Source organism: Thunnus albacares, chromosome 1 (genome assembly GCF_914725855.1).
Source record: "Thunnus albacares chromosome 1, fThuAlb1.1, whole genome shotgun sequence".
Lineage (NCBI taxonomy): Eukaryota > Metazoa > Chordata > Actinopteri > Scombriformes > Scombridae > Thunnus > Thunnus albacares.
Window position 1 is genome coordinate 36,824,400 of NC_058106.1, and position 23,769 is coordinate 36,848,168.

At 38.1% G+C, this 23,769-nt stretch overlaps 1 protein-coding gene across 2 annotated transcripts in view; it reads right to left on the minus strand.

The window, feature by feature from the left end:
- LOC122986866 (multiple epidermal growth factor-like domains protein 11) overlaps nucleotides 1-23,769 on the minus strand; it is a 172,809-nt gene that overhangs the window by 42,598 nt on the left and 106,442 nt on the right. For both annotated transcript variants that reach the window (XM_044358331.1, XM_044358321.1), the window contains exons 8-12: nucleotides 23,551-23,671; nucleotides 22,786-22,922; nucleotides 16,989-17,201; nucleotides 15,817-15,991; nucleotides 3,366-3,486 (exon numbers count right to left, since the gene is read on the minus strand). In XM_044358331.1, coding sequence (XP_044214266.1) covers nucleotides 3,366-3,486; nucleotides 15,817-15,991; nucleotides 16,989-17,201; nucleotides 22,786-22,922; nucleotides 23,551-23,671 — 767 coding nt within the window. The remainder of the gene's footprint in view (nucleotides 1-3,365; nucleotides 3,487-15,816; nucleotides 15,992-16,988; nucleotides 17,202-22,785; nucleotides 22,923-23,550; nucleotides 23,672-23,769) is intronic.

Consider the following 23,769-nt stretch of genomic DNA (forward strand, 5'->3'; position numbering starts at 1 on the left):
TAAATGAAAAAAAAAAGAAATGAGAGTTTTTACAAGGTGAAGACAGACACCCACTTGGTTTAGCCAAAGCTCTCAGGCCCCTGGCTCCGCGCTCTGCTTCAGATGTCTCTCCACTTAATTACCCATGTTCCCAACGAGGTTCTGTGGCCCATAAATATTTAAAGATGCTGATATTGAGAGATATTAAGGAAGTGAAGTGGAGAACAAAATATGAAACGAGATAAAGTTCTGGAGATTGTTAAGGGAGGAACTTTTACATTTTTTTGGAGGGTCAGGAGTTTTCACAGGTGAGTTTAGAGAAGTGTTTGGGAAGAAAGTAAGCAACTACTACTAAAATAATAATCAAGAATAACCAAAATTTCTCATTTTAAACATGGCAATGAGTCTAAAAATGAGTAAAACATTGTGAAGGTAAAACTGATGACAATAATGATGAGTTATTCCTCCACAGGAAATGAGAAAAGCAAGAGGCAGCAATGGAGGCGAGAAATGTTTGTGGAACTGAGAGCAAAGCTGTTTATAAAAAACCCCAATTTCAGACACCACAGATGAAGCTGCTGAAAAGTCCTGCCAGAAAATACAAAGTGGAAATCAGTCTGCTGAAAGGAAAAAAAATAAAACCACTCCTTAACCACTTAAAAACACCTGTGGGTGTTGTAATCAATAAAAGACGGTGTTATATCACTGTTTGGTGTTTTCAAGTGTAATGGAGTTTTATGGCAAAAAAAGATTTGTAGCATCTGGAGTGTTTACGGTAAATGTGTGAGTTTTGGTGTGAGATCCTCAAAATTGAAGAGCAAAACAAACTCTGAGACGAGTTTTTCCTTCCACAATAGAAGCAAACAGATCTGAAAGCACTGCAGGTACAAGAGAGATTGTGCTTTGAATTACAGCAGCCGATGCTGTATTCATACGTCCAACTTTAAAAGAAATGGTCGACAGGCATTCAGAGAAACACGGCCTATCAAAGCGAAGAAGAGGGAGATGAGGAAAAGTATGTGTTGCAACTCTGGGTCATATGTTTGCTGTGCAGGATTTTATTTTTTTTGACACACCTCTCCATCTCCCTGCTTACTGTGTGTGTCATTGTGTGTGAGCCAGATGAGCTCGACATCCAGCCGTCCTGTGAGCCAAAGGAATGCCGGGTGCTGATGTGCTGATTGGCCGGTTGATAACAGCTCTGCCACACATAAAGCATCTGAATGCCGCATTCGTGACGCATCATTTGCATTGTAATTACGAGCAGCAGAGTTGGGGGGGAAAAAAAATTCACATCCGCCTCCTTGTTGTAATTCTGAGCTGGAAATATCAGAAAATTGTGACAGTAGTGACGGTGAAAACTACAAGTGTCAACAGACCGGCGGTAAAATGGCTAAAAAAGCAGTTACATTTAAATAAAATACAAAAAAAGGTTGTTGCTGCTAGTGCTGCTAGTGCTCATTCTTACCTGTATGACTGTGTGGTTTTTGTACCTCTCTCTTATCTTGCACAAAAGGGGATATACGCTCTTTGTGATTTTTATACTGTTATGATTGTGGATGTCGATGTTAATGGTCCAAAACTTGAGTTGAATGTATGTAAAAATGCTCCCCTGCAAATCAAAATCCAGGGCTTCATCCTTCTTTGAACGCTTCGTTTGCAAAATTACCTCTACTTCCTCTTCGTGATGATGTCAGATTGTTCGCAAATGCCCACAATCAGCCGTCCATTCTAGGGATGTGTATTTGTATTTGTATCTGTATTTGTTGAAGCAGTAAAATTATTTGTATTTTTATTCGAATAAAACTAGAAAGAGGCTTAAAAATCCTGTTTTTGTTTTTATTACGCTTTTAATTTTAGAAAGTTACACTAAGTGTTCATGAATAAACTACCTTACGAAGGAGGTCCGCACATTGGGTCTCAAGCAAATCTTTACTCATCACCTCATTGCAGATACACCCATAACACAGAGACAGCACACCATGTAACGAATAGGAAAGAACCTCAAAGGTGATTCTTGTTTTGCACTTTTCATTTATTGCCTATTTTTTACAACCTAACTTTGTGGTAAGGAGAAGGGGATCAACAGGTTCTGGGGAACACCCTCAACTCCGAGAGTGATGTCCAAATTAGGAAATGTGCATCATGTAGCAGGTGGATGTGACTCCCCTCGTTGAGACCTGCTGACAGACGTAACAGCGGAGCAGAGGAGAGACACTGACATAGCGATATTTGATGTTTGTTTTTTTTTCTTCCCAAATACAAATAATTTTTAAAATATTTGTATGAAGCAAATATTCGTATAAACCCCACTATTTGTGCTTTGCTGAATAACGTATTTGTATTCAGGCACAAACCTAGTCCAATCTGTAGCCTTTGTTGCTGAGGTTGTTTTTAAGGTTTCTCTATATGTTGTCTGCATTGTCCACTCGCATATTTTGGATCTGATTCAGAGCTCAAACATGCATGTTTGTATTTGAGAAGTTTATATTTAGTTTAAAGAACAAGAAAAATAAGTGAAATCCTGCTACTACTGTTTGTTTACAAAATGCTTCCTGAAACTAACCAATCAGAACACAGTGGGCTCATTGTAAATTATGCAAAGATATTCCAGGAGAGCCCCAGAATATAAATATAGACCTGGAAACATGCATGATACGTCCTTTTTAATGTCTGTTCTCTGTTGCACTGTGGCCCATAAGGTAGAAATGACAAGATTGCTGAATTGAACAATATTAACACTAATACAGTAGATGCAGCAAATGTAAAAAGGCTCAATACTTTGTTTGTATCTGGTTTTACTTATAAATAAACTGCTCCAAACAGGTAACACAGCTCAAGTAGCTACTTTAGGCTAATTAAATGGTGTGACTACAAGGTCAGCAATGAAAATGTGTCAAAATCAGAATAACTCTCAACAGATGACGCCAGCCATGAGAGAGACTCTCTCATCTGTGTGGAAGTGTGCTAACCCTGTAATTTTGTAAATATTAAATCTAAATAATTACACTTGCTGAGCACTGTGTATTTAGAGTAGAAGCAGTTTTTTTCTTTTCTAGGAGTGAGATGTGCTTTTTGTTTAACCCATTTTTACCTTGTATAGAAAGCTGTAATTTATCATAGTTATATTTCTGTTCAGGGAAACTCGTTAAGAGATCTTTTGTTTCTTATTTTGTTCATTCGCCAAGTTTTGTCTGTAAAAAACTGCTTTGAACTTCAATTCCAACTGTGCTGGGGGACATAACATATGTTAAAATACATATATGTTACACTAAATAGGGAAATTTCACCACTACATAGATCACCAATATCTCCTGAAATCCCTTCAACATGATAAATAAACAATCTCTAACAGTATAACAGAAGATCACAGAGCTGAACCACACCTTCTCTGCAGATGCAGGAGCCGTCGATGTGCCAGCAGGAGATCTCGTTGTGACAGGAGCACGAGGAGGTGCAGTTGATCCCGTACAGGCCTGCAGGACAGCTGATAGAGCAGTCGTCACCCTGAACACAATGAAACACACAGACAGACAATGAGAGATAACTGAGAATGACAAAGGGCTCATTCACTGATAACCAAAGAGTGAATGTGAATGTGTATATTAGTGTATTGGTGTATATGTGGGAGTGTGAGCGGTACATGTGGGTATATGCACCTGAAACTTGTATGGTGGAAAAATATTTTTACTTTTAATACTTTTTTGCATTTACTGTCGTAATGTTTCTTCTATATAAGCGTAAAAAAGGAAGAAAAGTTATGTTGGTACCTTTCATAATGTTTTTTTCAAACTAGTTCAAGTATTCATTCATATTCTACTAGACAGTCTGAACATCTTCATCATCTTTATGTCCCGGTAATGTGGTTACATTTTCTTTGTGATATAGAGGCTGGTTTGTGGAATTCAAACTTACATATCGTCACCTTCCTAAAATAACGGCCTGAGTCATTTTTTCAGATTTCTCAGAAAACACAACAGGCTTCTATAATACTGCTCAAATGATGTTATGATGACTAATATTATGTTCAAGTGAGATTTTCATGAAATAAAAACACAAAAGCAAAGAGGATCCTTTGTAATTTTTTAGCTGTTAGATTAGAGTATGGTATTCAAATCTTTTCTAATTAGATCATGTAATGTGGAAAAAATTAGACAAAAACTGTAGATTAAATATTGTTTAAAAGGCAGAAAATAGTTAACAGAAAGCCCTGTAATCACTTGTAGCCTTTCCACTCTTTGCTAAATGCTAGCTTCATTAACTTAGCTATTTAGCTGACTAAACAGACTGAATAAAAAGACTAAATAACTACGCAATATGAGGATTTAGTCCCACTCTTGACATGTTCTTGATCTGTTCAGCTGAGGATGTGGGCCATTATTTTAGGAATGTGACGATATTGTCCATCACTCATCATCTTTGTTTATCTTTGTTTATCTTTAATAACACTGATAACTCTTGTTTATTGTAATTCTGTTTATCTTGTCTTGAGTTTTTGGGAGAGGTCCTTGTATCTCTACCTCTCCTGCACAACTGTTTGTTCACTTTGAATTTAGGTATAGCTGAGTTGTTATGACGTCTCCCTTTCTGCCCGCAGTGGTTCAACTGGCCGCTTCCTGCAGGAGCCGGTAGTCAAAAAGGGTTGTTAAGGTAACTGCTACAACCAAGGCTACAACTACCAGTCTGGTCTCATTGTCTCTCTCTCTCTCCTTGGCTCCACACCTCTCCTGGTTTTGGGTTTGTTTTTTCCTGCATTCAACAGCAGCATTGTACACATTTCTCGCTCATTCATACATTCCATTCACTATTGATGCAGTTACTCTCCAAACCTCACGTCTTTTGTAAATAGTTATGTTGTTTTATTTCCCAATAAAACATTTAGTTGATACTTTAACCTGTATCTTGTACTTTAACTGTGACTTGTCTCTCTTATTTGTCACTCACACTGAGCCGGATTGTGACAAACAATAGTTTTTTATATGTGAGTGTCCTTGTGTAAAAAATCAATAATTTTATTTTTTCAAATTGAAATATATTTATTCCAGCAACATAATGCTGCTAACTAACCATAAACAAATAAATTAAATGATTCAGGCCTGCTTGAACTAATAGGGACTGGATTTCTGTCTTGTCTTGTTTAAAGCTATGAACATGTACCTTTGCGGTCATTTCTACACTCTCACTGCAGTTCTTACAAAACTATGTAAGTAACTGTGTGTGTTGAGCTTTCTCTGCCACCATTAACAACATGTCAATGTGACATTTCATGAGGACTGTTCTCCTCATTCACTGTCTGTGGCTCTTTTATTTTTCATGAGACGACCGGCTCGGTTGCGTCACCGCTACAGAAGGTACACCTGACTGTGTACACAGGGTTTGTAGGGTTTGTTAGGACATGACTGACAGAGAGTTTTCACCACTATTTCCCACTTCTGCTGCGCCGCTCCGAGTAAACAGCAGTTCATCTTTAAATTCATTATAAGCCCGTGACTGCAGCAAATTTGATGGCGGCGATGCAGCAAACAAGCACACACATTATAGAGTAGAAAGACTGCAGGGACGCCATCACCGGTGATGGCGTCCCTGCAGAGAAACATGATGTCTGTGCTTGTCCAATCAATAGTGGACATGGTCAGACCAGCTAGATAGACAGTTTGGCATTAGCAGGGTTTGTAACCTTCTTCTGAAGCTGTTAGCATGCTGTGAAAACAAGCTTCACACAACCTGAACCTCCAGCACGCTGTCGCATTGATCAGGACCTTCAACATATACTGTAAACTGTGCTAATTAAAGCTGCCTGCTTCCAACCTGCTGCCTTTAAATTGCTATTAATCTAATATTCACAAAGCGAGCCAAATGTGCAAAGACAGAAGAGAGAAGCCTTATTAAAAAGTTGGGGAATTATAGACTTAAAAAAAACTTTGTTAATAAATAACATGTGTGGACCCAATAAGGAAACTCATTGAATTTCCCAGAGGAAGTAGGAGTCTAACAAGTGACCTCTGGAATAATAAATACGTGTGGATCGATGGATCCTGATATTTATCATGTAATTTTTAATTCAAAGTGGCAGTTTGGAGTTTTATAAGCCTTTTGTTTATATTTTTCTTATCTCAGGTTCAAGATCAGAGCCAATAAATAAATATATAAAGCAGTTAGTTTTTTTTTTCTTACAACAGTGTACAAACAAGATCAGATATGTCAAAGTTTAAATTAAAAAAAAAAAAAGAAACATGACATTTAATCACTATGGGGTAAAAATCCCACTAATTAGCACTCCTCGATGGATTGGAGGAACATGTAATTAGGCCAGCAGGCCATTAGGCTTATAACCCTCTTGCACACTGTGGGCAGTAATGCCAAAAATACATAATTGGGTCCAAAAGTACTTTAAAACAATGAAACCATTTTATTAGGCATCACACACACTCCAAAATTACTCTCTGTATAATCACAATATTATCCATTAAGTCCAATAAAAATTAATTTTCCTCCTCCTGTTTCTCTGTGCTGTAGACTTTTAGCCTGTAGATTAAAAACACATCAGTGAGCCACATTGCTGCACTGGGTGACATGTTCCTTCATTATGAAGAGTTTGGTCACATTAGTTTGTTTAGAAACGGCTCAAAAGACTAATAACAGCGATCACATTTTCTCTCTTTCTGTCTCTGAAGAGTAGTTCTGTGTAAGGCCGCTGAGCATGTGTGGTAATGTTGTTCTCTTTACAAAGCTTTGCTAGCTTGTTGTGCTACATGTCACAACATCTTGACTTTGTACTGAAGTTCTGTGAGAAATTTACAAAATCAAGAGGTTGTGACACGTAGCACAACAAGCTAGCGAAGCTCTGTAAAGAGAACCGCAGAACTACTCTCCGGAGATTGAAAATGTGATCGCTGTTATCAGTCTTTGGAGCCGTTGATGTGTTTTTAATACTTTTTGGACAACAACGGAGGTCTACAGCACAGAAGAATAAGATATATCAGGCTTTGGCTGCACACACAATACTTGTTAGTAGTTCAGTTCCTTGCTGGTTTGGCTCTGCATGAGATTTGTTGACAATAAGAAAAGTATAGAAAATTGTCAGCCTTGTCCAGTAGGGGTCCTGGCAAAGTGCATGCTGGCTCACTGATACACTTTCAACTGGAATAACATCTTGACGTCAGCAGTAGGGCGCCACCTGTGGCTTAAGACGCCGACCATGAACTTCAGCATCACTAGTTTGAGTTCAGTCAAGGACCTTTGTACTCTCTCTACTGTCTGTCTGTAAGAACAGTACAAAAAGCCCCAAAAAATACTTAAAAATGTAATGTAATGTAACACTTGTGCATCACAGACCTGCAATTACTGTTTGTTTTATTAAAACTGTAAGGACAATCTTTCCCTAACCTGAACGGTACCACAGTTGCATTTTAGAGGTAAAATTGTTTTCACCTGACAAAAGCAATTTGTAGTTTGGTGGTTTTTTGGTCCCCTGGTGGCTACAAGACCCTGAACACCAGCTTTGTTTGATTTGTATTTTGTCAGACCACCTCTACTAACTTTTTCTATTGAATTCACTGTTTAGTTTAAAAATCAATAGAATCCTGGGAACAAAGCTTTTAGTCGGGTTAATGAAACTGATTATTATGTTATTTTCTCTCACAAATACTGGTGCCTCTTGTACAGTATATCCATTAAATAACTGTAATATATGGACTCTTGGAAGACAACATGATGAAACAATAAACAATTAATTAATCTAGAAGCTAATCATACACATCTTCAAACAAAGTCCAGAGCTGTCCAACTATAATGACCAGTAGGCTCAGAGATACTGTGACAGTATCTAGAAAGAAGGTTTTGTGGAACATTTTTTGTGGTTTACAGACTGTAATAAAACACTTATTTGGAAGAAAACTCTCTGTAATTCTTTCACTGAAACCAACACAACAATTCTTCATGGTATGACAGATCAGAAATGTGGTCCTGTAAATTTCAAACCTTAGCTCAGAGTTGCACATGTTTACAGATATCGATCCAAACTGTCCAAATTGGTGACAATACCACATATAAATTCTGTTTAAAGCTGGTTTCTTGTCTACACAGTGACACACAGACTACCCGACTGTGAGTTACCATTGCAGCATAAATTCCCTCTAAATCAATAACACTCCGCTGAGAGCAACATCTATCTGAATTTAGCTACTATAAACCAAACAGACATTCATCTATAGCGCTCATCCTACTTTCATCTGCTGAAAATCCCTGATGTTCTCAGTCCAATTATCAAAGTCCCTGTCATCTCCCTGCTCCTAGGTGTCTCATCTCTGCTCTCCGCTAAGTCACTGCAAGATCACTCAGCACACCAAGAGCCTCCACCAGTTATTGCTTCACACACACCAGTCAAAATCCTCACATGCTCACCCTCACACATAACTTTCACGTTAACTCTTGCTCAACTGTTTAAAATTCGAACTTGACCTGCAGCCTCTTAACATCCACCCTTTTTTTTGTGGGAATTTCGCCTATTTGACATACCCAAATGGAAAAGCTTATAACAGAAGAACTGTGAAGCCAAAATACATGTATGAGGCTTCATTTGAAAGGTAACATCTTCTAGTTTCTGGAGATGTGTTTGTTTAGCATGTGGCTAAAACACAGTCAAAACTACATCAGTTCAAATATGCCTCAAAAAACTGTTTTTGGTCTTCATCTATAATGAGTCATATTTGAATAACATGCAAATCACTGCATACCTTCTACATCTTGTCAACCTGTATAAAATTCCAGACCTCTAGGCCAAACCTTATGGGAGCTTTTTAGTTTGTGGGGTCACTGGTGTCTCTGAACCTCTCCAAAATGTCTTCAAGTGGCCAAATTGTGGCAATTACTTTTACTCATTACTGTGTGATGCTAAACCGCTTACAACTGTCTTAAGCGGGTCGCCGGTGACCAGGTGGATGCTAAGAGGTTAAATCTGTTCTCTTGTCTCCATGAAACCTAAGCTCTAACTTTTAATTTATATTCTATGTTAGAGCCATTTGTATCTATGTGTGTGTTAAGGTCATTCCCTGGTTGCTACAGTAGGTGGTGGCGTATTGGACAGCAGCATATGGAAATGCATATGTAGAAGAAGAGGTAATTACTCCTAGCACACAGTTTTTTGACCGCCGTTTAGAGGCTAATCTTTAAGCCTTTTTTTGTTTGTTTGTTTTCATACAAGTTATTGGTGTAAGTGTGTATATAGCAAAGGCTGTATTGGTACACGGTGGTAAATAAATACATCTTAAGCACAAGTCCGCAGATGTTTGATTTACTACATGTAGCCGCTGCATGACAACACGTCAATTACATATCTCGGTAACAGCCCCTCACTGTGGCTTAGGTTTTTTTTTGCTTTGTCGAAATCAAGTCACTACATTCTAAATCCAAGTTTTTAACCTAAATGACCACTATTATATATAGAAATATGTTGTTTGTTCACACTGAAAAGCTTGCAAAAAAAACAAACAAGCAAGCAACACATACAGCAAGTGGAAAATATAACAACTATGGCTGTAGCAAATGATTATTTTCATTATCATCTGCTGATTAATTTCTCAATTAATCAATTAATTGCTTTGTAATAATAAAATATCAGTGAAAAATGCCCATTAAAATTTCCTTGAATCAAAGGTGATGTATTTGTATGTCGTGTTTTGTCCAATCAGCAGTCCAAAACCCAAAGATAATCAGTTTGATATCATGTAAGATAAAGAAACCAGCTAATATTTGGCATTTTTTTCCTGTCAATTGACTAATCGTTGCAACTCTAATCAAAACAATCTGAAACGGCTCTGGGGATATTCTGAGAAAGAAAAAAAAAAAAAGCATTAAATTCTCTAAAATCACTTTTGTTTCCCTTTTGTGACATTTTCATCTTTTTGACATTAACAGCAGCATTTCAAAGTTGCAGTTTGATTGACTCCTATGATTCCCTGATGGTAGAAATAGTTACGTTCAATCTTGTCTTGCTAACAGTTAAAATAGTTCCCAGTCAATATGAGTACATAGTGTGTATTATTAGTAGGGATGTGCAGAGAGCCCAGTATTTGTATTTGTATCTGTATTTGTTGAGACAGCAAAATTATTTGTATTTGTATTTGAATAAAAGTGGAAAGAGGCTTAAAAATCCTGTTCATGTTTTTATTACACTTTTAATTTTATAAAATTAAAGTGTTACAATAAATGTTAATAAATAAACTACCTTACAAAGGAGGCCCCCACACCGGGACTCAAACTGGAGTCTCCCAGATCATAGATAGACGTAACAGTGGAGCAGATAGTGATGTAACCAACCTGCATGCTGGTATTTGACATGTTTTTTTTTTCTTCCCATAAACAAATATTTAAAAAAAAAAAAAATTTATGAAACAAATATTCATAAAAAAACAAAACAAAAAAAAACACTATTTGTGCTTTGGCGTATTTGTATTTGGGCACACCCCTAATTATTAGTATTATTATAAAGTATGTTTGGGTTTTGTACACAGTGAATATGACACATGACAAGCACCAACAGCAGCGCCGCAGTGACACATCAGCAGGGACACACATATTTAACAGGATCACTCAGGCCTGATATGCACAGCAGTCAACTAAATTATGGTAGTTTATGGCAGTTAAATAGGCTGATACAGAAAAAACAGTTTGGAAGTTAGAACATTTTTTAAAACCTTTATTTACTGAAGGCTCTCTCTTTCAGAAAGGCGACGTTAAGACTCACACAATTATACACATTCATACCTGGAAGCAACGGTTTGTTTCACCTTTAAACTGAGGAATCAAGGAAATTACTGAAAACTACCAATTACAAATGACTAAAGTACTGTTAAGCAGCACAGTTCCAGACCTACAAGTAACCACCCACATCTCAGATGTGTTCAGTGATTCAAATAGGTTCATTTACAGCTTTGCAAGCTGGAGAAAAAATGTGTGGATGTTATTTACCTACAGAGCTAGTATAGAGCTACAACCATGAAAAAAGCAACAGAAAAATGGTGACAATGACTCTTAAATAAACATATATTTTGATAATTGTAAAAAATGTTACGTTAATCTTTTAGCACCTGCAACTGCAGCTTCTGCAGCGACAGAAAATCATGTCTGCCAGATCAATACGTCACACTCTACTTACTGGTCAGGTAAAACAACTCAAAAACAGCCACAGAAACTGTTTAATATGAACATGAGACTGAAGGAATGAAGTGAAAGTAAATGTTTAGTTCTGTCTGGTGTTGCTATTTGCACCAAAAAAAAATGATTTGCTCTTGGCTCACGGTCTAACTTTCACCTAATTTCACTGAAAAGTAATCTGTTGCTAACTGTGAAGGATGTTGTTTGGTGTACAGACTGTAAAACCTCCAGAGAGAAAATTGTGATTTTGGGCTATATAAATAAAAACGGACTAGACTTTAAATTACTAAATCTGTGACAATATCCTGATGCTTAAAGCCTTAAACCTCGAGTCGGTTTCACAATGAAAGCTAAACATGTACTCACACACACAAACACACAGAGGCTGAAATTGAGTGTTGGTAATAAATGACAGTGTTAAATTCACTCTCACACACACACTTTAATACTGCTTACATACACAACACTCGGACTGATGTCTACACATCCTCTCTCTCCTTTAGGTTGACCTATATCATGGGGGTTTTGCACCTGCGGTAACCTTTTTTCATTACGAGCCATGTAACTCTACGACTAAACCTGCAGAGTCAACAGCCGCTGATAAATTAACTTCAGCGTGTTGCAGAGCATGTTCTGCACCTGCTGCTGCAAAGCCTCCGCACATTATCTACACATGAAAGAACATCTATCGAATCAGGTACCGGTTTCTTGTTATTGAGAACAAAGATACTGAGCTTCTGGATGAACGAGGAGTATTTGTGTAGAATTTGTTCACAGAGACACATCATCATGTTTTTCTTTGTTTGAATACTATTCTATGTACTTCGAGATAAAATTGATTTATAAAACGTGTTTGTTTCATATTTAATTTCTCGCCGCTGAAGCTTCTGTGTCTGTTCCGCTTTGCTCAGAATAAACCGCTGCAGTAAACCTGGACTTAAAAGGGTGGACCGATGTAGAAGAATATGACATTATCTCTTTGGTTGATTCATTACGTCTTCTGTTCAGCTGGGCTTTAGTCAAAGCCAGCGACTCCTAATCAGAGATATTGTGTTTCTCTTAAAAAAACTGTGCAAAAGAAAGGCAGGTAGTGAAAACGTATAATTTAAACCTGCAGTTACTGATTTTTTGGCCACTGGGGGGCAGCAGAAACAAGGTGTCACCAACCCTTTCAATGATCTGGAAAATTCCTTACACAACTTTATCCTTGATTTTAACTCATGAAGTCCCTAAGAGACATCTACTGAACATCCTGGTGCAGTCATGTGACAATGTGTGAATCTGTGTACCCATGACATCACTTCCAAAATGGCGGTGTGCCTGGTCAGCAAATGTGACAGAACTAGCTAATTTTAAAAAGCTTGTTTTTTTGTTACTAAAGGTAAGTTTCAACCCATTTAACAATTCTGCTGCTTTAATAAGACGTCCTGTATTACATTTAACCTGTTCTGACCACATTTCTTGAACAAATTGATATAAAACAAGTTAGGGAAATATTGTTATTACATATATGTTACATTACAGATCTTTGACACTAGGGGGTAGAATTTCAAAAAAAATCGGAAATGTGTTCCTTGTGGTCCGTTTGACCTGTTTTATATTACCCATAATTTTCCTTTAAGGAGAAATGGGTCCGGGTTCTTATGGGTTAATAAGTTGATGTGTTGAACTTGTTAGCAAACAGTTGCTTATTTCCACATCCAGCAGTTACAGAGCAACATAATCATTCATTTGGAGTCGTGTTTCTGTCCACCTGGTGAATGTAAGTCCAGTATTCACTCTCTTTTAGCTTCTGTTTTTGCTCTCTACCAACTCCTGAGGGAAATATCTGTCTCTTTAGCTGCTAAATGCTCCACTATGTTCACCAGCTAGTCTACAGCTAACTGTGTGTGAACAAGCCTTTATCCACTTAAATTGTCCTAGTAGTAAATGTAAAGTAAAAATTCCATGGAGAAAACATGATTTTGTGTAGAAGAAATATATTCTTTCTGCTTTCCTATTCTGTTAATCATCCTCCAACCCCATAGCAGGTTCCTGACCCTAAAGGTTAGGTAGTAAAGGGTCAGTTCACCCAAATTATAAAAAACAAAACATATTATATCTAGTTGTATCCATCCATGCAGGGTTTTGGTCTTATCTTTCTGAGATTTCTACCTCCATCCCAATACAATGTGTGTGATGCACCCAGGATTGAAAGATCACATTAAAAACATCATCTTTCATGATACAAAGTCCAAATTACTGTGGATGGATATGGTATATCATTGGATCTATTTTCTTCCAAAGAAATAGTCACTATGAAAACTTTACGTTTATGTTGTCATATCTATAAGCAGATTCATGAAAAAGCCTTAGAAGTTTCCAAGAGGCCCACAGAAGGGAAGAATTTAGATTGAACTGGTCCGTTTCCATTATGTAAAAGAAATCTCATGAAACAAACAATTTGCATATAATCAAAGGAGAGGCACAGATGACGCAATGTCCTGTCTCCTGCATTTTCTACTACAACACTTGGACACCCCTGGAAACTATGCCAGACTTCTTTTTATTGATTTTAGCTCCGCCTTTAACACCATCAGGTAATCAAGAAGCGACAGCACCTACAGGTTCCATCACCGTTAATCCATCTGATCCATAACTTCTTCTCCAGCAGATCACAAGCAGTAAGGGTTGACAACTCGCTGTCAACCACCATTATTCTCAGTACCGGCGGTGCTCTAAAGGGTTGCACCATTTCTCTGCACCCTCTATACAAGTGACTGTCAAAGTCCATCCGCCATTACCCTCTACTTCAAATATGCAGATGACATGGCCGCCCTCGCAATGCTCAATGACGCAAATGACTCTCTGCCTATCAGCATTCCCTATACCATGATCTGGGTGAATACTCTTTTCTGATTGGCCGGCAGGTGTGTGTTAAAACCGTATATATTGCACACGTAGTTCGGCTCAAGTTTAATAACTGTTTCTAAATTGATCTGCTACCCAACCTGTAACCATAGCAACATTAAAGAGCACAGCTGTCAAAGCTTACTCATTATGAAGTTTTGAAGAATGGGATGCAGCAGAGGAAAAAGAAATGGAGACCTGAAGAGCTTAAGATGATAGAAGAAGAGAAGGATGAAATTAATATGAAAAAGGCAACAAAGTGGGCTTTTAATATAGTGAAAAACTTTCTCTACCAAACGCTGATTTGGAGACAAACTCTGCAGTTATGCTTAATGACACCTTGCGTGAATTTTATGCCTCGGTTCAGGCTGGCGGCGAGTACAGTGTGGCAAATTGTCATGACAACAGTAAACTTTTATTTTATATTGTTGGCAGATGACCATGTTATAAGCAGGATAATAAACTTGTACATGTGCGTTGAGCGATTTTAAGGAACTTCGCCTCCATGTTGTGCCTTAAAACCATTTAACACACACCTACTCATTGATTATCTCGTACATATCCCATTTTAGCACATGGTGCGACAAACACCTTCAACACCTTAACATTTCAAAAACTAAAGAGCTGCTCTTTAGCCATGAGATGCACCGATACCAATACTTATATCGGATATCAGTCTGATACTGACCCAAATAGCTGGATCTGGTATCAGTGACAATGGGCCGATCTGGTATTGGATACCATTATTTTAAAAAATAACAATTCAGTAAATTTATATCTATGTATTTATTTGTTACATTTTGTTTCCCAGTCTCTTCCATACAGTGAGGCATACAGCTCATTAATTAAACACTGGTATAGGATTGGTACTCGTTATCGACTGATACCTAAAGCCCAGGTATCTGTAACAGGACTGAAAAAGTCGGATCAGTGCATCCCTACTTTAGCCCCCCCGCAAAACAGTGGTCCATCCCCCCAGTCTCACCATTAAAGGACAGAAGGTAGAGGTGGTGGAGTCTTTAGGATACCTTGGCAATAACCTCCACTTCAATCATCATACCATGGACATTTACAAGTGTTGCCATCAGAGACTCACATCCATCCGTAAACTAAACCACCTGTCTGTCCAACCCCATCTTCTCCTGTACCGTAGCATCACTGAGACAGTTCTTCTGTATGCTGCCATCTGTTTTTTTTTTTTCCATATGCTTACTGTTACCAATACAAACAACTCATTTAGCCAGCAAACTCATTGGTATTCCCAACCCCAACTTATCCAATTGTGTCACCTCATCCCTGAATCACAAACACTCACAATCACACATGACCCAGACCCCCCCCCCTCTACCAGCACTCTACCTCCCTTCTTTCTGGCCGTACTCTAGGTATAAACTACCCAGCAAGAGCTCTGTTCCTATAGACATACGAGCTTTAAATAAGTAACTTCCTCTTAAGTTACAAGAAATCCAGTCTGTGTTGTGTAGAGTGTCAATCCACGTCTTCATCTTTGTCTCTGTAATTAAGTTTCCCCAGAATTTTATAGGTTTTACTTGTTTGTGTTTGTACGCACCTACTGTGGAAAATCATTTCCTCCTTGAAGACAAATAAACTATCTGAACACCTGCAACTCCTGAAGATGTAAATCTGAGACGATGCAGTGATTAGACTGATTCTGTAAAACGGACAGCTTTCTCAACATCAGATATGAATCACCGCAGATGAGTGACGATGATGACGATGATGATGATGGTTGTTATTGCATTCATCTCAGAGTAGGTGTCTGTCTATACTTACTATATATCCCGGTGCACACACACAACCTCCAGTGGTGCCGTCACAGTCGGCTCCGTTGGCGCAGGCACACAGCTCTCTGCAGCCCTCGCCGTAGTAACCCGCCGGACAGGTCTCGTTGCAGTAAAGCCCCGCCCATCCCGCTGCACAGGTGCACTCTCCCGACAAAGGGTGACAGCTGAGAGGGAAAAGGCATTGTAAAATTAACCCTCTCATGCATGAATTATTAAATCACAGAGTAATATTTTTTTATTGTTTATTTTTACTCGTAAATATAATGAATATTAATATATTGTATTTTGACATGTGTCCACTGTAGTGGACACCATGCATCAATGGAGTAAAAAGTGATTCATGGAAATCAATATAGGCAAAATATGTAATATATATATAATAATATATATATATTATATATATTTAATAATATATATAGATATCTATATACAATATATATATATATAAGAGCAAATGGTATGAATACACATAGGAACATTAAATAACAATAGAGAGGATATTTGAAAAACATGTCATAGGCCCAATAGGCAGAATGTGCCCTTTGTTGCATGACGTCCACTGCAGTGGACAGAAGAAAAATAGTATTAAAAACTTGATAAAAGTATTTCAAACATCTTATTTAGTTGAAAAATATACTTTTTTACCTGTTTTTTTCTCTGAGAATAAAAGAGTTTAGCAGATATTCCTGAGCTACTTAGTGCATTTCCTCCACTTTACGCCATTTTGAATTTATGATTCAATATCTCAAAATCACTGAGAGAGTCAAAAATGACATTCAGATGGAATTGTAGACAAAACTTTGGGGGTTCAACACCTGGTAGTTGGGACATGGTACTACAACGTAAATGGTTCAAAATGGCTTCCAAATATCCGTCCGCTGTAGTGGACACCATGCATGAAAGGGTTTTAAATATTTATAACTCTAACATACTATCCTTACTACATTTTGATCTAATAGTTTGAGAACAGACACTTTAAGTACTGTTGAAACACGACATAACTGCACAAGACAGTCCTGTGTTTAACTGCATGCAAAATGCTTCACACTGGAATGCAGAGACATCAATCATTTCTGCATCTGGACTCATTGGCAGTGATTCAAACAGAGCTTTCGTCTATACTACGTCACTTTCTTTCTTTCTTGACCAACAACTGAGCACCTGAGCGTGTTTGTCTCTTTGCAGGGGCAGTATTTGTCACAGATGAGTCCGTACAAGCCGGTGGGACAGAAGCGGTCCTGGCAGCTCGGGCCCTTGAAGCCCTCGTTGCACAGGCAGGCACCGTTGATGTGGTAGCACTTGGCGCCGTTCTGGCAGTCACACTTGTGGGCACACTGCGGCCCGTAAGTGCCGACCGGGCACTCGTCCTGGCATCTGGGTTAAAGACAATAAGAAAGCAGCGGTGAGAGGAAGCTTCTCGTCACAGTTAAAAGCTTAGCTGTTCATTCAATTAGCCGTCTTTTGTCCGGGCGTATTTATTCGCTCCTAAAGAAGTACCGACAAACATTAAGAGATAATTGTATTCACAGTGTTTTTTAAACCCATTTTCCATAAATAGTTCCTGTGGAGTTTTGCTTGTTTTGCCAAAGAAGCTATTAAGTTATTATCTGACAATTTTCTGACTTCTGTTTGCTTTCATTCTACTCTAGTTAATGGAAAAATACAACTTCAAAGATAACATATTAAGTAGGAATGCAGTCCTCAGAGATGTCGTTAAATTTGTTTTTGTACAAATAACAGTAAACATTTTTGAGTTAATATGCATGTTTAAGAAGTTATCATCAGACCAAAAAGGGACGACGGAGACCAGACACAAGACTGGTGTCAGCAGTGTCCGAATTATGTACATCCAAGTCCGGTTGGGTTGAAGGTCTCAATATGTCTAATAACTGATTGGATGCAAGCAGACTCTACCAGCTTCATCATCATCATCATCATCATCATCATCATCAGGGGAGAAAATATGTGTTTTAAGGCAGAGTGTTAACTGTGAAGTGTAGGAAAAATGACAAGTATTGCTGCTTTTTTTTAGCAGAGCATCATGCTGCTGCAGATGTTGATGTTTTCTCTCTATTTCGCTCTGTTCAGGTCGACCACATGTCGCATCAGGTCTAATTATCCTTACGTCAGATCTGGTCCGACAGTCCTTAACCTGCACTTAAGCAGCTTTTCCACGGTCTGTTTTGGATCAGGTCCAAAATTTTGGACCTATGACGACCTCTGTCAGTGTCTCTAAATGTAAAATGTCAGACTCATTTTTCCTGGGAGGACAGTTCAGATTTGTCAGTTAAACAAAAAATATGATGATTAATAAAATGTGAAATATGAGTGAAAGTCTGACACTGGCAAACACTGGCACTAGCAAATTAAGCAGAGTGAAATCATCTCAGTCTGTGCAGATAGTTGCTGAAATGTCGAGAAATCAAAGACGCAGCTGAATCAATGAGCTCCCCACTATCAGAAACATGGATAAACCTGGATAAATAACACATCAGATCCCAAATATGATAAAAACTGGGATAACACCCAAAACCAGGATCAATCTCATGATAACTGAAAGCTTGTTTTATTGTTCAAAACATTTAAAATAAGTTTCACATTCTTCACGGTCCGAATTATACTGAAAGGACACATTTAAAATTTGAATAATGGTCAATGATACTACTTTACAATAAGTACAGAGTGATATTATCCAACACTCACTCAGAGCTCTCCATTTTTCCTCCCAGATGACATGTGCTCCACCGTCACGTACGCTCACACCATTATAAGGTCAACAGGCTACACATTATGCTGAGACCCGGTGTGGCGCTCAAGGTTAAAGCTTACAAAGTGGCCATATGGATTATAATGAGCCCCCCCCCCCCCGACTGAACAGATAGAACCGTATTGAATAGAAAATTGTTTCAGCTAAGTGAAAGCCTAAGTTAGGCTGACGTCTCTGCATCATTCTCAACACGTCCCGCGAGATGAAACCATTAAGAAATAGACAAATCACTCAATTAAAACGGCTCAGCGAGGACTTCTGTTTTGTGTCACGTTTAAATCATGCCAACTTCCTCAGGACTCTTATCTCGGCTAATGCCATTAGAACGCCGACCAGGTGGAGGAGAACTCAATCTAGGAATTATTCCATGTAGGCTAATTCACCTGTCTGGGGCCTAAATGAATGGAGGTAATTTGAACCAATTGAGAATAACGATGGAGAGCGAGGGAGAGAGAGAGAGAGAGATGGACAGAGAAAGGAGGAGAGAGGCAGAGAAAGAGAAGGAGCCACCGGAGGGACGTAAGGGGGTTGGAGAAAGTCTTTTTCAACTAATAGACAATGTCAGAGATGATGGAGGCAGTAAAGTAGAAAACAATTTCAAATGGCTCTTGGTAAAAATCTCCCACTTTTGTTGACGGGGGAATGGACAAAGACAGAAGGAGCGTAACAGCAATCCAAGAGCATTAGTTGAGCATTACGGGCAGAGTAGGGAGGAAGAACATTAACACATAACACTGAAAAGTCTTCATGTTCTCTGCACACACTGTACCTCCAGCTCACATGTCGTAAGATATGTCTCTATTTTTAGAACAAATGTGAATTTCAATAGAAGTCTATCAAAATTAAACAAGTCGTCTCTAATATCCAACATATGTTAAGATAAATAAGTAAGTAAGCTTTTATTTATATAGCACACACAGTTACAAAGCGTTTTACAGACACATGCACATGCAAAATTGAAACAGATAGATTAATAAAACAGACAAACACGACATAAGAGAGAAATCAACCAAAATGAAATAAAAACAGGACATGGGAACTAGAAGGGAGGTCTAAAGAAAGACTTCTTTTAAAACAGTCCAAGGATTCGACAGAGTTGGGTCTAAGAATGCAAATGCGCGGTCACCATTTACATTTACATTTTTTCATTTAGCAGATGCTTTTATTCAAAGTGACGTACATATGAGACTGATACAACACAAGCAGGGATCTGGACAGGAGACAAACAACACGAGTAAAACATAAAGCTTAAGTTTGGGACGTAGATGCCAACAGGCGGTGCAACAAGGCAATGATTAGAGTGCATAGAACCATGTTTGTTTATTCTCTACCTACAGTCCATCAAGTGCAGAGGTGTTCGTGAAAGAGCTTGGTCTTTAGTCTTTTCTTAAAGATTGAGAGGGACTCTGCAGATCGAACAGAGTTTGGTAACTCGTTGCACCACCGGGGGGAACTACAGAAGAGAAGAGTCTAGCTGGTGACTTAAGGTCCTGCTGTGGTGGATTGATTGTGTGAGTGGCTTTTGATTTGCTGTTTGTGCGAGTAGATAGAAGGCTGAGATTTGAGGATTGAAGAGGTCGTGAAGTGGAACGGGAGAACAAGGAGCTCAGAAATGTAGCTAGGGGCGAGGTCATGGAGTGCTTTATATAGAATCAACAGGATCTTGTAGTTTATTCTGAATTTTACTGGAAGTCAATGGAGGGACGCAAGAACAGGGGTAATGTGGGAGGTGGTTAGGTATGAAGGTACAAGACCATTTATATAAATATTTGGGGGTAGAAGTTAACTACGACTCTGAAGGTGCAGCAGAAGCTAAAGATTATAGTGTTGAGAAAACTGATTTTACAATCTGCAGCTTAAATCAGTTTAGTTTTAATTTCTGGGTCACGTTTGAGTGAAATCAGCAACTGCGGTTGTAGTAAAATTTAAAATCAATGTATATGAGTGTAAATATGCTGGAAACAGCTTGTACAATACACATCATGTGTCAGTTTTTAAATATGTAGATTGTAAACTCATCCCAGGCTGCTGAAATACACAAATTTCCTAAGAAATTAAGGAGCACATGCCCAGGGTTATCCTTCAAGGCAGATTCACAATTATACAAGTCTTACTTAAAACAACAGTCAGAAGCCAAAATGTTTTTCTTCCTGCCTCATATATATATAAGCTTCAGATACATTTTTAAATGCATGTTTGCACTTAAAGACTGAGGACACATTGTAGATTTTGGCCTCCATCTTTTACATTGAAGGGGATCTTTTAATAGCCAGTATGAAAGGGAGGAATAATTACAGCGAGGAAAACCTGACTGCTGTTTTAAGACATACTTTACAAATTGTGAACTTGTCTTTTAATGCCTCAGTTAAACTGCAGTTAGATCATTTTCTGCAGCGTAATGTTTTAGTGAAACATATATTTTTTGGAGTATCGTTTCAAAAAGAACCAGATCAAATTGTTCAGGGATTTGATTTGATTGCATGAGTCTCCGGAGAACCACAACAACGTGGAGCTGAGGGGGACTGTTAGCCTCCACCTGCACCTCAATCACCTGTGTTGTTAGACCAGGAGGCGGAGAACGAGGGAGAAATGAAAAAAAAATAGACCTGGACCACATACCGTTCCTCCTACTATGATATCACTGTGTTAGCTACTATAAACCACAAGCTAATGAGGTCAAGAGTGGTTTTACTGTATGATGGATGGGGTTAGCTCGACGCCCCGAATCACATTAAACACATTTATTGGATAAATGTGGGTCATTAAAAATATCAAGACATTTTAAAGGGAGAGAAAAGAGAGGCATTTTGGTGTATAAATAGTCTCTTTTATTTGGCATTTAACAAGAGATGAAGAAATATTATTATTATATAATTTATAAAAGGTATTTTGTTATTTAAACGTATCTTTAAGTGAAGATACAGAAGAATTATTCTTGTTTTTTGAAAACTGAAATAGCAGAATCAGCTATTTGGTATTGCAAAAATGGATGAAAGATGGAAAATAAAAGATGAAATATGTATTATCATTATTATTATTATTATTCATTTACTAATTTATGTTTTGCATCCATTAAGATCAAATTTTGTATTTTGAAAACCTATGTTGTATACCTCATATTTATGGTAATTTCTCTTGTAAAGTCACATGACTAGTTGTTGGACGATACAGTATATAAATAAACCGGACACAAGCTTGGACTCCACCCTGATGATGGCAAGATAACTGAATATGTCTGTTGAGTATAGCGTTGTATTATGATTTAATTTTGATGCACAATCTGACAGCAGACATGTGCACTTTGTCATTATTTTTATTTAAGAATTGCTATATTAAAATATCAGAAATGACTAATTTAGTAATCTAAATTTAAATAAGCAGTCAAGCCACCTGGTAACACCTGCAAGTTAGAGAGCCCAGTATTTGTATTTGTATCTGTATTTGTTGAGGCAGCAAAATTATTTGTATTTGTATTCGAATAAAAGTGGAAAGAGGCCTAAAAATACTGTTTTTGTTTTTATTACGCTTTTAATTTTAGAAAATTAAAGTGTAACAATAAGTGTTCATAAGTGTTCCCAAGGGAGCACTTCATTTGTGTCTTTAGTTCAGCTTTATCTCTGGGGAACACCCCCAACTCCGGGAGTGATGTCCAAATGAGGAAATGTGCGTCATGTAGCAGGTGGATGTGACTCCCCTCGTTGAGACCTGCTGATAGACGTAACAGTGGAGCAGAGGAGAGAGACTGAGATAGAGATGTAACCGACCTGCGTGCTGGTATTTAACATGTTTTTTAAATTCTTCCCGAAAAGAAATAATTTCAAAATATTTGTATGAAACAAATATTTGTAAAAAAAAACAAAAACAAACACTTTTTGTGCTTTGCCGAATAACATATTTGTATTCGGGCACACCCCTACAAGCAAACTTACAAAAATAATCGCATTTCATCTGTACTCTCTGTATTTCCCACTAATATAGTCACATAACTTGTTTAGATTTACAGCATCAGTGTTACTTTATTGTCTGTATTAATATTAGTATCAGTATCAGTATCAGTATTTATTACGTACTTCACAGTCATGTTTATCTTTCTCCCTGCTGGTTAATATTTGCAGTTGCAACAAGCTAATTTCCTAAAGGGGTTCAATAAAGTTTTATACAATGTTACAGTTTGCTGTTTTCATACTTCACCTCTCTCCGATGTAGCCGGCGGTGCACTGGCACTGACCGCTGATGTGGTCGCACAGGCCTCCGTTACGACAGGTGCACTCCTGGGAGCAATTAATTCCAAATGATCCGAACGAACACGGCTGAGCGCAGACGGGGCCCTGAGGAGGAAGATTACATGATCATCGTGTTTATATCTACATCAGTTAAATGAATTTGACAACATACCACCGAGTAAACACCGTACGCTTCGCATTAATGAAATTGAGTTTGTCACATTAGAAGTTAGCAGTGAGTTTATTTTCAAAATGTTGACTTCTCAGAAAAACATTTTTTTTTACTGCCCTCATATTTTAGTTTATTCAGGGAATTTCAAAATAAAATAAAAGGATTTTGTGAAAAGCATAATAGTATAATCAAAGCAATTAATCTTCCATTTATGCAGAGTCAGTCATTTGTTTCTAAAACCTGCAATTATGTATTTTCTTTGCTTGTTGTTTGTTTGATACTTGTTAAATTGTAGTCATATTGTGACTCATCTGCCGTTAATCTCACATGAATTTGTTGCTTTCAGCCTGGAAAGATAAAAGTTTGTGGAGGCAAAACAAAAAAAAAAAACATTTTAATATTGAATCTCTATACAGAATATTCATCCCCAGATCCAAACTGATCTCAGCATTGGCTTTAAAGATTCTCTACTGGCTGAACTCCGACAGAAATACACATTATTTGGAGTCGGTTAGTTTGGATGCTGTGTGTGCTGTGTTGCGGATGTGATGCGGGTCGTACCACCCAGCCGGCGGGACAGGAGCACTCCCCTGTGACGTGGTGGCAGGTTCCTCCGTTCTGACAGGGACAACGCTGTTCACACAGGGAGCCGTGTTTACCTGGAGGACAAGGCTCCTCACAGCTGGAGGTAAAAGAGAGAGGCAGGAGTTAACGTACGACCATTTCTAAGAGCATCTTCAGTTCAGTTACGATGCTTTTGTCAGTCAGCTCTTAAGCTAG